The following is a 13,183-nucleotide window of genomic DNA, read 5'->3' as shown; positions in this document are numbered from 1 at the left end:
GAACACCTTTTTCTCCTTTTTAGTAATTTGAAGCCAACTGCAAACATTGCAAGGCACTGAACTTGCTCCCTCTAAATATTCTCTTTCTCTAACATTAATACATGCCACAGAGTCAGCCACTCAAGAGGAAATGCTGTTAATGCATGGCTTCCCTGAGAGAATTGTCCTGCTGGAGGAAATGGAAACTTTACCTCTATGAATAGTAACAGTAATTTCTTCCGAGACACTTTCCCCTTAATCAGAACAAATACACATTCCATTGTTTCACACTTTTTAAAGATTCCTGTTCCCAAGCAGCTAATCAAAATTTTATAGTCAAAAATTTCAAAACCATTAAGAAATAAAAGTTAAAAACCTAGTAGACGTAATCAAAGTCACTGTAATCCACAGTGTTTCTCTTTTCTGACTCTAATGTGTTCCTAATGTGGATGTTATCTTTTCACTGATAGGGTGATTCCGGTGCCCCTGGAGAGCGTGGACCACCCGGAGTTGCAGGAAGCCCTGGTCTTAGAGGCGGAGCTGGACCCCCTGGCCCCGAGGGAGGAAAGGTAGCTGCCGTTTCTGGCATCCTGGACTTAAGAAGATGCAATCCAATTGCTTGCTCATCATCTGGCATGCTTCTCTTTATCGCAGGGCCCTGCTGGTCCCCCTGGTCTCGCTGGTGCTACTGGTCCCCCTGGTCTACAAGGGATGCCTGGAGAGAGAGGAGGTCCTGGGAGTCCTGGTCCAAAGGGTGAAAAGGTACTGATTGTTTGATCTTGATTCTACAATAAACTAGATTTTATAGATTAGAGGAAAGCCACTTTACTAGAAACTATTTTCAAAATTACTATCATTTTATTTTAAGTGAAATTTTACATAGGGTCCTATAGCAACTATTAATCAAATACCAACTCTAATGTCAGCAACTCCTGAGGGTTTCTCTTCTTGGCCAACTTTCACTGGGTGATGACACCGACTTTTGTTTGGCAGGGTGAACCAGGGGGTGCAGGTGCTGATGGGGCTCCAGGAAAGGATGGGCCAAGGGTGAGTATTTATATTTTTGAGAAATGGACCTTGATAGAATGCAATGTGTGGTAGACCCTACTTCAGCTTTCAGTGTTCCCAGAACCACTCTAATGAAGTGAGACCATGTTAGGATGCCCTGAATATTGAAAAGACACTAATCACTGGACTGTTTAAATTCTTAGTTTTTTTTTATCTATCACTCCATGGTAGTTCGTCAGTGCCCTAAGGATGAAGAGAATCCTTAATAATATAAAAAACAAAAGCCAGGAATGACTGTCATAGCAAGTCAATAAAAACTAAGAAATATAGCTTTAAAAGATATTTCAATAAGATCTTATATCTTCTCTAATAGCGGTAAAAAAAAAAGCATCAATCAATGAACACAGTGAATTAAATTACTTTCTCTGATCACACTCACAGAATAGTGAGCTTACTGGACTCTCTCACGTTGGTACCAAGCAATGAAAGTATCATGTGAGCCACGAGAGAACAAAAACGGATTGACTTTAGTAGATGAGTGTCTCTAGACACTGATTAATACAAGAAATGATGTTGATTTCTTTCAACCTAAAACCCCTCTTTCTGCAGGGTCCTACTGGTCCTATTGGTCCTCCTGGCCCAGCTGGTCAGCCTGGAGATAAGGTAACAGCACTACTGCAAATAAAGTCAACCTTTGTTTCAGTGAAGATAGAGGAGTGATAGCACCGTTTGATCTTTTCTCAGGGTGAAGGTGGTGCCCCTGGACTTCCGGGTATAGCTGGACCTCGAGGTGGCCCTGTAAGTGGCAAAGACATTTTCAACATACTCTTAACCCCACACAGGTCATTGTCTTGTTTTAGTAGCTTTGCCCCTGCTACTCTTTTCCTCCTTTTTGACTCTATCCTTAAAATATATGAGATTCAAGAAAATATTTAAAAAATTTAAAATCCATGTGAGATTATTTTAAGGTACCTCATTTCCTAAGTAACTCTGGGGAAAGCACATAAATTGAAATATACTATACATTTCTAAGTAAGCATCTCTTTGCCAGAAGCATCTTCCAAATCAAAAATCCTTTGCCTTTAAAAAGTCTTGAACTCAAAGCTCAGCACCTTTTTGTCTAATTAATGTCTTATCATTTTGCCATATTTTAAATACTTTACATTTGGGAGTTACATAATTACATGTATTATTATTGGAGCACTTTGAAGCCATAGCCATTGCAAGTTATATTGCAGTCTAGAGACAGAAGAAATCAACAGTTCTAGTGTTCCTTTCTAATTTTGATAAGAAGTAAAAAAAAAAAAAAAAAAAAAAGACTTTCAGGTGAAACTGTTTTCTGCATTAGCTGTTTTCCCACGACAGCAAGATAAGACTATAGAGAGGACACTGCAAGATCCCCGTGGGGAAGGCCATCACTGTGACTAACAAGCTATTTTCCTTCAGGGCGAGAGAGGTGAACATGGACCTCCTGGACCTGCTGGCTTCCCGGGTGCTCCTGTAAGTATGGCTGTCTAAGCACAAATGCCCCAATGCCTATTTTATTATCTTGTTGAAAACTAACAGATACAAGTTATTTGGTCCCAGTCTTTCTTCAGTCACTTTACTCTTTGAAGTTACTTTATCAATTTTTAGGTTGGTGTTTAACTAATTCTATTGTTTAAGCTTTAGGCAACTTAAACCCCTATCCTCCTTTATGGCTTGGGCAAGGAGGCAATGCAGCATCGTGATGCTCATTTTCAAATCCAGAGCCTTTGTTCTTCTTCTTCTTCTTCTTCTTCTTCTTCTTCTTCTTCTTCTTCTTCTTCTTCTTCTTCTTCTTCTTCTTCTTCTTCTTCTTCTCCTCCTCCTCCTCCTCCTCCTCCTTCTCCTTCTCCTTCTTCTCCTCCTCCTCCTCCTCCTTCCTCTTTCTCTTCCTTTCTCACAATATTTTGCCTAATTTAGTTTTGGTGTGTTTTCAGAGAGCCTCCTATTTCTATTTGATGGTAACATCTTCCCAACTTTAAAAAAAAAAAGTTCTATGTTCTAAAGTAAAGGAATGCTAACCCAAGTGCATTGTGGAGGAAGTTAGCTCACAGGCTGTCACTGTTGCTGTGTGCAGGGACAGAATGGTGAACCAGGTGCTAAAGGAGAAAGAGGCGCCCCTGGAGAGAAAGGTGAAGGAGGCCCTCCTGGAGCCGCAGGACCCCCTGGAGGTTCCGGACCCGCTGTGAGTCTTATTGCTAAACAATCCCATAAAACATTTTGGTTTATTAATAATTTAACATTTCATGTAAGATTTTGTGCTATGCGAGGAGAATATCATCATCTTTATAAGGATATACTCAATCTGAATTTTGGTTTGAGTAGTTTAGATATTATCAGATGTGAGCTATTTTAATTTCTTCAGGGAGTTATTGCTGGTCTCCTAATGTTTAATGCTTTTGTTGACACTCAACTTAGTATGTCCTTCCTCCCTTTTGTATTTAGGGTCCTCCTGGTCCTCAGGGTGTCAAGGGTGAACGCGGCAGTCCTGGTGGTCCTGTGAGTACTGATCCCCTTAACTATCACTCTCTGAGTTATTACTGAAAAAATGTATTGAGTCCCAATCTATGGAAAGACCTTTTAATGACACTAAAGCCACAGAGAGAATGTGAAAGTCAGTCAGTCAATCACGGGCAGTTGGGTGTAAATCTGAAGCGGAGGTGGGAAATCATAAATAACTTTAGGATGGAATTCAGGTCCTGGTCCATTCCTTTTCTTGACATTTGTGTGGGCAAAGATTTATGTTCTAGTTTGTCTCTGATGGCTGCATTTCTGCTTCACAGGGTGCTGCTGGCTTTCCTGGTGGGCGTGGTCTTCCTGGTCCCCCTGGCAACAATGTAAGCACTTTCTTCAAATTTCTTCTTCAAATGCATCTTACTGGTAGACTTCATATATCTAGAGGAGAAAGTGATATCTTGATATGTATCTGCCAAATCCCATATAAAATTGAAAATAAGTAAAAGGCAAGAACAACAACAACAAAAAAAAACCTCTTAATGTATATTTTAAATTTCATTTATTTGCAGGGTAACCCAGGCCCTCCAGGGCCAAGTGGAGCTCCGGGCAAGGATGGCCCTCCAGGGCCTGCTGGGAACAGTGGTTCTCCTGGTAACCCTGGAATAGCGGGACCAAAAGGTGATGCTGGCCAACCTGGAGAGAAGGGACCACCTGGTGCTCAGGGACCTCCGGTGAGTGGCCCTGTTGTTCTCTTGATTGACCATATATTTTGATAACAAATTTAATAGGGAAACATAAAGGGAAACATAACTGTGTAGAAACGAGCTGAGTCTTTCTTATCTATTGCAACAGGGCTCCCCAGGCCCACTTGGACTTGCGGGACTTACTGGAGCAAGAGGTCTTGCTGGACCACCAGGCATGCCAGGTCCTAGGGGCAGCCCCGGGCCTCAAGGTATCAAGGTAAGTGTAGTTTCCTTGCGCTGGATTCTTGCTTCCCTTCATGGATGTAGAGATTTCTTCACTGTATCAGATACGAGATGGTTTCTCATCGCTACACAAATTATGAAAGATCTGAACTTCTCTATACATCTAGGTTTATAAAAGCAAAACTTTTATTTAATCATTCCAAAATGCATAGGGAAAGCATGTCATAAAGAAGGCTTGAATACTTACACAGACAAGCCAATGTCACAAAAAATCAATTTTGATATTTCAAACACCACTGTTAGGAAGCTTGTGAACATTCTCTAGTTTTTTCACTGTGTTCATGAAGGGAGAAGGTGCTGCAGCTCATAAATATATCAAAGCTTAATTGATGTCAGCTGCCCATCCCTTCAAGCCTTTTGCTCTCTTGGTTTTCTTTCACTGATATTAGTATAACATTATAGGGCTTAGTATCTGAAAAATGCACTTGGCAAATAAGCTAACACAATTCCATTTGTGTCTGATTTAATAATATGATACTTTATGTACCCATTTCAAAATATGTCAGAAAATAATAACAGGAAGTTTAACAGTACTTAGCATGTCTTCCCAAGACTCTAATAAATCCTGATTCTCAAGGTCATCAAGATGATGGTTTATCATTAATATTTCTATTTTTCTACTCATAAATTTCTGTTCCTCACAACCAAATGTTTTAAAAAGAATTTTTTGCCATTCTCAATCACTGTGCGGTTAGGAAAACCCAAAAATCTTGCTCCCCCAATTTTTTCCTTATAAAGGGTATGGCTTCAAGAAGGTTGAACATCAATATAAGTTGAATAAAACACATTTCTCCTTCTGAAATGAAGATATCTGCCTACACCCCAATAGTTGGTTTCTTAAAGTGAAAACGTCTTTTATTTCTTTTTACACAGGGTGAAAGCGGAAAACCGGGAGCCAGTGGCCATAATGGGGAACGTGGTCCTCCTGGACCCCAAGGTCTTCCTGGCCAACCTGGTACAGCTGGTGAACCTGGGAGGGATGTAAGTAGCAACTGAAAGATGATGTCCAACAAGTCAGCTAACATTCAATTCGTCGGATACATTTTCTTTTTCAATGATACGTATTTAATTGTGTTTGTTTATGTGTGTACACATGGGCACATAGGAACTATGATGCACACATGGAGGTCAGAGAACAACTTTCAAGGGAGTCACTTGTCTCCTTCCTCCATGTAGCTCCCCAAGAGTGAACTCTAAGCATCAGATTCAGTTGCAAATGCCTCTAACCATTGCACCATCTCTCCAGTACAAAATTCAAGCATTAGTCAAAGAGCCCTTAATGTCTATGATGATCTAGATATAGGTCCATGTAACCTATATCAGACAGCTCTCCTTCCCTCTCTGATAATCATCCTGCTATATATAAGTTAGAATATTATACATGCCTATGGCCAATAATATCTCTCAATAAATTCATTAATGAAGGAAATGCAGTTGCTTAACTAATTTAGGAAACAGGTTGATGAAGAAAATTACAACATACAGTTTTGTATAAAAATGATCTTTATTCATTGGTAATTATTAATTTTTCAACTAATATTCAATATTAACAAAATATATAACAGGTGCTATGTATTTTTGAGAGCTATATTTGATGCTGAAATATTAAGTAAATTTAACTTTGAATTTCCATCATAAATTTACATCTCCATTATTCAAAAATTATTTGCCACCTCTAGTATAAATGCCATTTTTATTATTGCTCTCCTCATATTATTTTGTGAAATTTTAGGAAAATAGATATCCTACATATCTGCCAAAGAATTACCATTCTTCACAGGGCTAAACCACATTGTAGTATAGAGAATTTCTTGTCGCTGAAAACAATTTTTGCTTCTACTGGGAGACAGGACAGCAAGGGAATGGGGCATGACTAGTTAAAGTAGTCTTTGTTCAAAAATACCACAGTGTATCTAATACTTTGTATACTAAATAGAGAGCATCTTTTAAAGGAATAAAAAGGCTTGCGTAGTATTTGGATAATTTCAAGTCATTTTTCTCCCCCTCCCCCTTTTACCCAGGGAAACCCAGGATCAGATGGCCAACCAGGACGAGATGGATCCCCTGGTGGCAAGGTATAACAAACTATGTACGGTAGACATGTATAATTAAATTTGATGGCTGTCATAGTTACATGAGATTTGTGAATTTGTTCCAGGGTGATCGTGGTGAAAATGGTTCTCCTGGTGCCCCAGGTGCTCCTGGTCATCCAGGGCCACCTGGTCCTGTCGGTCCAGCTGGGAAGAGTGGTGACCGAGGAGAAACGGTGAGTTCCCATAAGCACCTTCTCTCTATTTGCCCTGGTCCGTCCAAAGAAGACTGGGGTTGGGATAGCAGGTTACTTCTGTCCACTGGGATGTATCTGTGCTGATTTCAGTCGGGATTAATGGGCACCTGTCTCTTTGCTGCAGGGATGCAGTTAGAATTAACGGGGCTCTTTTCCTTCCGCTTCCGTTTAGAATCCTTTGTAAAGATGGAGGGAGGGAACAGATTTTAAAGGCTAGAGGAATATTAGTTTCCAATAATAGTATGTGTACTACTATCCCACCACAATGGAGCTAGTAAATTTTTTTTAAAGGAGAACTGTTTTCATATTTGTAAAATTTCAGACTGGTTCACTGTATTTAATTTTTTAAATGAAATTAAAATTTTAGTTAATTCTTGTACAATATATTGTGACCATGTTTCCACTCCCCCATTCTATTCACATCCTCCTGTCCTCCTGACACACTCAACTTTTCAAAATGGGGTTGAGTGAGTAAGTTCAGTCCCACATGCTGTGCTCACTTGTTTGTTTATCTCCTAGGGCCCTGCTGGTCCTTCTGGTGCTCCAGGTCCTGCTGGAGCTCGGGGTGCTCCTGTAAGTATTAAGCGTTTGAGCCTTTGTGTTTGTAAACTCATTTTAGAGTGTTAAAAAAAAATACTCTGTTGCTTTATGAAAGGTCTAGAAAATGGACAGGATGACAGATACATAACTGTGGAGAAAATATAAACTTATAGTTGATGATACAGAAAACGATTCAGCTTCTGAACTAAAGGTTTCATGCGGCTAATTATGCCAGCATCAATTACGAGCATTGATTGCATCACCAATCCAAACTGTAAACCGAAACCGTCTTTGTTATTTTTTAGGGGGATTTCGAGCTAATAGGATCCTATATAATATAATACATTTACTATTACGATCTACAGGAGGATGCTGTATAATAGATTATAAAAGATTATTATAAAGCTAATAGAATTCTGTGAATTATAATCGACTTACTATAAATTCAACTTTATTTCCTCAATATGTATACACCATAATGACCTTAATTTGAAATATATTTCTAAAGGGTCCCCAAGGTCCACGAGGTGACAAAGGGGAAACTGGTGAGCGTGGCTCCAATGGCATCAAAGGACACCGAGGATTCCCAGGCAATCCAGGTCCCCCAGGTTCCCCTGTGAGTGCATCCACTTTTGCAAGCCCTCCTTTACTGCATGACTGATGAGGGACTCCACGCAGAACACTTTCCACCTCTGAACAATAAGCTAGAAGATATGAGACATGAACTCAAGAGCTTATTTCAAATAATGGGTTAGCATGAAGAAATGCAAAGAAAGAGAGTTTATTTCATCACGGTCATGGTGGTCTGGACAGATCTTTAACAGTCCATCCCATATGCTGTGAGAGATCTTCTCAAGTCTCTGTTCTTCCTTGCTTTCCAGGGTGCTGCTGGTCACCAGGGTGCAGTTGGTAGTCCCGGACCTGCCGGTCCCAGAGTAAGTGTCGTAGAAGCCCGTCAGAAGGAGCCTATTTTGAAATGTTTGCACGGCAGGCATGTATTCTAGCATTATAACATCGTGTTCATTTCTTCAGGGACCAGTTGGACCACATGGGCCTCCTGGAAAAGATGGTACAAGCGGACATCCGGGTCCCATTGGGCCGCCAGGACCTCGAGGCAACAGAGGTGAAAGAGGATCTGAGGTAAGTCCCTACTCGTATATGCATGACTTAATTCGCTGTAATCCATCATTTCAGAAACCCTTCATTGTTTTTTTAACTGAAGTAGCCTGATGAGTACAGTGTAATCATTTACTTTAGAAAGTAAGGCTTAATTTAACGCAGTCTTCATTACAGTAAGACTTTTTTGATGCCACAGCGACATGGAGAAAATTTATAGTTTGATGAGTGATATTTTGATATAATGACAGCTACTTAACTAACCAAACTACACCATGCCGACATCACACCAAAGAACACATGGATGCAATTTGATTTTTGTAGAGATTCCATTAATTAAACAACCTTTTCAATGTACAGTCTTGCTACTGCTAAAATCATGACTAGCACGTTCATGTTCCACAGCTTTGGGGAAAATGGAGCAATAAACCATTGTTCTGACAAACATACACGCGACAAATGAAAAATCAATATGTCACAAGCACAGAGATGCAATGGCAATGGAAATTTGAACCCAGAAGATAAAGTCCCTTTTTTATTTTCTCACGACAGCATGTGAATTGTACTTTGGGGGGCTGTTCGCTCCCATATTTGTCCGAAATGAATTATATTTGCTGTAAGTTGACAATCACGAAACTCCAAGATCATCTACATTTTTTTTTAATTAAAGTAATTGTCCCAACATAGGTGGATTGTTTACAGTTCACTTTCCTAGACACGTGGCACAGTCCTTCAGTGGGAATCCAAGAAAAGCCTCACTGACACATGGTTTCATCCACCTAGGGCTCACCAGGCCACCCCGGGCAGCCAGGGCCCCCTGGACCTCCTGGTGCACCTGGTCCTTGCTGTGGGGGAGGAGGTGTTGCTTCCCTTGGAGGCGGTGAAAAGTCGGCTGGATTTGCACCCTACTATGGCGATGAACCAATGGATTTCAAGATCAACACCGAGGAGATTATGTCTTCCCTCAAGTCTGTTAATGGACAAATAGAAAGTCTCATTAGTCCTGATGGTTCTCGTAAAAACCCAGCGCGGAACTGCAGAGACCTGAAATTTTGCCATCCTGAACTCAAGAGTGGTACGTTGGAGTCTTTATCACGCATGGCTGTAGACTGTATGAGAATTTGACCAAGAAAGTTTTCCTGGTGGAAAATATTTTAAAGCATATACTACCCAAACATTGTTATTTAAGCTGAACACACTTGAGAAAACAGAAAAACAGTATTTGAAGGTGTATTTAAAGAACAACATAAGTAACTACAAACTGTTTCAAATATAAGAAAATTTAAGGACAGTTTGACAAAAAATTTCACACAAGTATTTCTAAATACAAAACAAAAATGATTTAAATGATCAAATGGCATGCATCATTCTATTCTCATGGTTAGATATGCATAATTTTATCATTTTGATTATTGTATTATATATTTATTAGAATTCATTTTGATGACCTAATGACTAAGTATCAAGTTTACTTAAATAACTCCTGCTTTTTATCTACTATGACATGTGTAATTTTATTTTTATTTTAAATATATATTTATTATAATCAATACAAAAATCATCTTTTAATTTCAAATCTTGAAATATCATTTCAAAATTATTTCAACTTTAAATATATTGACAAAGACCACTGCTTTTGCTCAGAGTTATCTCTGGACATTACTTAAAATATGAAGTATCAGGCAAGCTAAGCTATGATGCTGCAAATCTGTAGTAGAATGTTATCTTTGAAATAAATGGTGAGATTTAGACAAGTACAACACACCAAGGTGTGTGTGTGTGTATATATATATATATATATATATATATATATATATATATATACCTGTATGTAATGTATGTGTGTGTATATATATATATATATATATATATATATATCAACGGCAATGCTTTCTTTCTAATTTTAATACTGCTATGGATCTTACTAACTTTCCACTTCAGACATACCAATCAGTTGTGCTATATATTACCTGCAAATGCATTAGCACTCCATACTCGGAACTAGACAAACAAGCAGATCTTCTGGCCCAGGCTCCCCTTTTGAGTTCCGTAACGAATTCCCCTTCTCTCTTTTGGTGACTCTGCAGGCGAATATTGGGTCGATCCTAACCAAGGTTGCAAGATGGATGCTATCAAAGTGTTCTGTAACATGGAAACCGGGGAGACGTGCATAAACGCCAACCCAATGACTGTTCCAAAGAAGAACTGGTGGACAGACTCTGCTGCTGAGAAGAAACATGTTTGGTTTGGAGAATCTATGGATGGTGGCTTTCAGGTGAGAACAGATAGACCTTTTAAATCAAGCTATGCCTAAATATATGTCATTTATTTTTTTTTCCTTTTACCTCTTCCTGGTTACTAAGTAGAATACCTCAAACACTTGTCTGATTAGAAAACTATCGCTCCTATAAAAAGCTGGATTGTATTAGGGAAGTTGAATCTCAACACCTTCTCTACTTGCTGAGGCAGTCACTTCTGCATGTAATAAAATAGCATGTCATGTCTGTGAAGAATGTATAATGCAATGTCCACGCTGATAGTGCACGAAGCCCTTCCCTGAGGCTGCAGTCACGACCTCTAATGCATCCTTTTGTCCTGTTACAGTTCAGCTATGGGAATCCTGACCTTCCTGAAGATGTCCTTGATGTACAACTGGCATACCTCAGGCTCCTCTCCAGCAGGGCCTCCCAGAACATTACATACCACTGCAAGAACAGTATTGCCTACATGGACCAGGCCACTGGCAATGTCAAGAAGTCTCTAAAGCTCATGGGATCGAATGAAGGGGAATTCAAGGCGGAAGGAAACAGCAAATTCACTTACACAGTCCTGGAGGATGGCTGTACTGTAAGTAACAATGCCTCTGAAAGCAGGATGGCAAATATCATCAAAATTTGTTGCTTAATCATCCAAACTGTTGGCCAAGAAAAAGTAAAAATCAATGAGGGAGACAGAAGCTGCCCAGTGGCATGAATTATTTAGCATCTACTTATCTGTTCCAGAAATGTTAAATATTACAAAAGTGTAAAATATTACAAAAACAGAGCCTAACTTCTAGATGGAAAACAGGTGTAATGAAAACGAACGAAATTTAAACTCACAAAACAACTTTGATAACTGCAATATTTACTGTATATTCTACATATTATTTATTATATAATATCCATCAGATATAACCGCTTTTTTAAATGTAAAGATATAACATGTGATTTAAAATCGATTCTTTTTTCTTGTAATTTACTAAAAGGAGGAACTCACTTCTACTGCTAGCTACTCCCATTGTGAGTGACTCACCCACTTCTTAGTAAACCAACCAGCTATACTATAAAAGGAACAACCAGAACCAGGCTTGAAAATGGGTTAGCCTATCTGTGACTATCTCCCTTCTGGATTAAGTCTGGCCAGGGTTTGACTAATAATTTTATTGATCAACCAAGAACATTAAAACTTCAAATACAGAAGTTCTCATATGTTCTAGAAGGTTCCATATGCACTAACTACTCCATGAGAGCAGAAGACAGTTGTCCAGCATAATCAGTTAAGTATGCCATCTATGTGCTATAATGCCATGGTTCTTTTCTTACACACTTTTTCCTCTTTTGAATAGAAACACACCGGGGAATGGAGCAAAACCGTCTTTGAGTATCGAACACGCAAGGCTCTGAGACTACCCATCATAGACATTGCGCCCTATGACATCGGTGGTCCTGATCAAGAATTTGGTGTGGACGTTGGCCCTGTTTGCTTTTTATAAACCAAACTCTATCTGAAACCCCAGCAAAACAGAAACCACATCCATGTGCTCTTCTTGTTATAATCTTGTCAACCAGTGCAAGTGACCGACTAAATTCCAGTTATTTATTTCCAAATTTTTGGGAAAAAAAAAGTATAATTTGACAAAAAAAAAGAATACAATATTTTCTTGCCATTCCGTCCACCCAGTACAGTTCAAATGCTTTTGTTTTATTTTTTTACCAATTCCAACTTCAAAATGTCTCAATGGTGCTATAATAAATAAACGTCCACACTCTTATGATACCACTGCGTTACATTCTTTGGACTCTAGCCCACCTACAGAGCAATGTTCACACTCACCAGCAAAAGAATCCCTTCATTTTCCAAACAGGCAAAGATAAGATTATAAATGACCTCCCTATTTTAACTACCTCAACTGGTCAGACAGACAAATTCTGAGTCCTAGAAGACTACACAATTTATGTATAACTTGACAAAACTTACGAATTTCATCCATTACATGTAGAATGTCGGTAAAATACAAAATGAGACTGCGGTGCAGGAGTTTGAAGGAGTACTTCCGGTTCACAGCTGTCTTTTTCACAGGGATCCATGCTTTCAAAGGTGCTTCTCTTCTGTCTTTGCTGGTGAACTTGCAAATATTTGGGAGGGCTTTAAAAACACGTTATGGTGCTACGGTATTTTCACTTTTAGAGTCTAGATCAAAATTAGTGACCTTCACCCAAGCCCTAAATGCACAGCATCCATCCCTGTCGTTTGCCAGCAAGATCGATTGGCAATGCTGCAGGAGCCTTTATCCCTTTATCCTGTAAAAATAAAAATAAAAAAAAGAACCAAGTTTGGGGTTGCTTTTGTCACAATAATGCAGAGAATACTTTCGACATTTTCTTTTGTAAGCTTGTATGTGGCTGTTGAATTTCCTCTCTTACATTCACTCATAATAAAAGATCATAATGAAACATTTCTGGTTTTGTCGCTTCTCACAGATTTAACCATGGCATGTTTACAGGCAAGAGCTTCAGTAACTTTC

General features: G+C 39.1%; 1 protein-coding gene across 1 annotated transcript in view; it reads left to right on the top strand.

Moving 5' to 3' along the window:
• Nucleotides 1–12,435, top strand: part of Col3a1 (collagen type III alpha 1 chain) — a 36,362-nt gene extending 23,927 nt beyond the window's left edge. The window contains exons 30-51 of the mRNA XM_057758525.1: nt 450–548; nt 634–741; nt 973–1,026; nt 1,597–1,650; nt 1,732–1,785; nt 2,434–2,487; nt 3,089–3,196; nt 3,457–3,510; nt 3,795–3,848; nt 4,038–4,199; nt 4,321–4,428; nt 5,328–5,435; nt 6,476–6,529; nt 6,613–6,720; nt 7,261–7,314; nt 7,790–7,897; nt 8,163–8,216; nt 8,314–8,421; nt 9,181–9,472; nt 10,485–10,672; nt 11,002–11,244; nt 12,005–12,435. Of these exons, the coding sequence (XP_057614508.1) occupies nt 450–548; nt 634–741; nt 973–1,026; nt 1,597–1,650; nt 1,732–1,785; nt 2,434–2,487; nt 3,089–3,196; nt 3,457–3,510; nt 3,795–3,848; nt 4,038–4,199; nt 4,321–4,428; nt 5,328–5,435; nt 6,476–6,529; nt 6,613–6,720; nt 7,261–7,314; nt 7,790–7,897; nt 8,163–8,216; nt 8,314–8,421; nt 9,181–9,472; nt 10,485–10,672; nt 11,002–11,244; nt 12,005–12,151 (2,373 nt within the window). The 3' untranslated portion in view covers nt 12,152–12,435. The remainder of the gene's footprint in view (nt 1–449; nt 549–633; nt 742–972; nt 1,027–1,596; nt 1,651–1,731; nt 1,786–2,433; nt 2,488–3,088; nt 3,197–3,456; nt 3,511–3,794; nt 3,849–4,037; nt 4,200–4,320; nt 4,429–5,327; nt 5,436–6,475; nt 6,530–6,612; nt 6,721–7,260; nt 7,315–7,789; nt 7,898–8,162; nt 8,217–8,313; nt 8,422–9,180; nt 9,473–10,484; nt 10,673–11,001; nt 11,245–12,004) is intronic.
• The last annotated feature ends 748 nt before the right edge of the window (nt 12,436–13,183 follow it).

This window comes from Chionomys nivalis, chromosome 26, assembly GCF_950005125.1.
Source record: "Chionomys nivalis chromosome 26, mChiNiv1.1, whole genome shotgun sequence".
Lineage (NCBI taxonomy): Eukaryota > Metazoa > Chordata > Mammalia > Rodentia > Cricetidae > Chionomys > Chionomys nivalis.
This window is presented reverse-complemented; position numbering and strand designations above follow the sequence as displayed.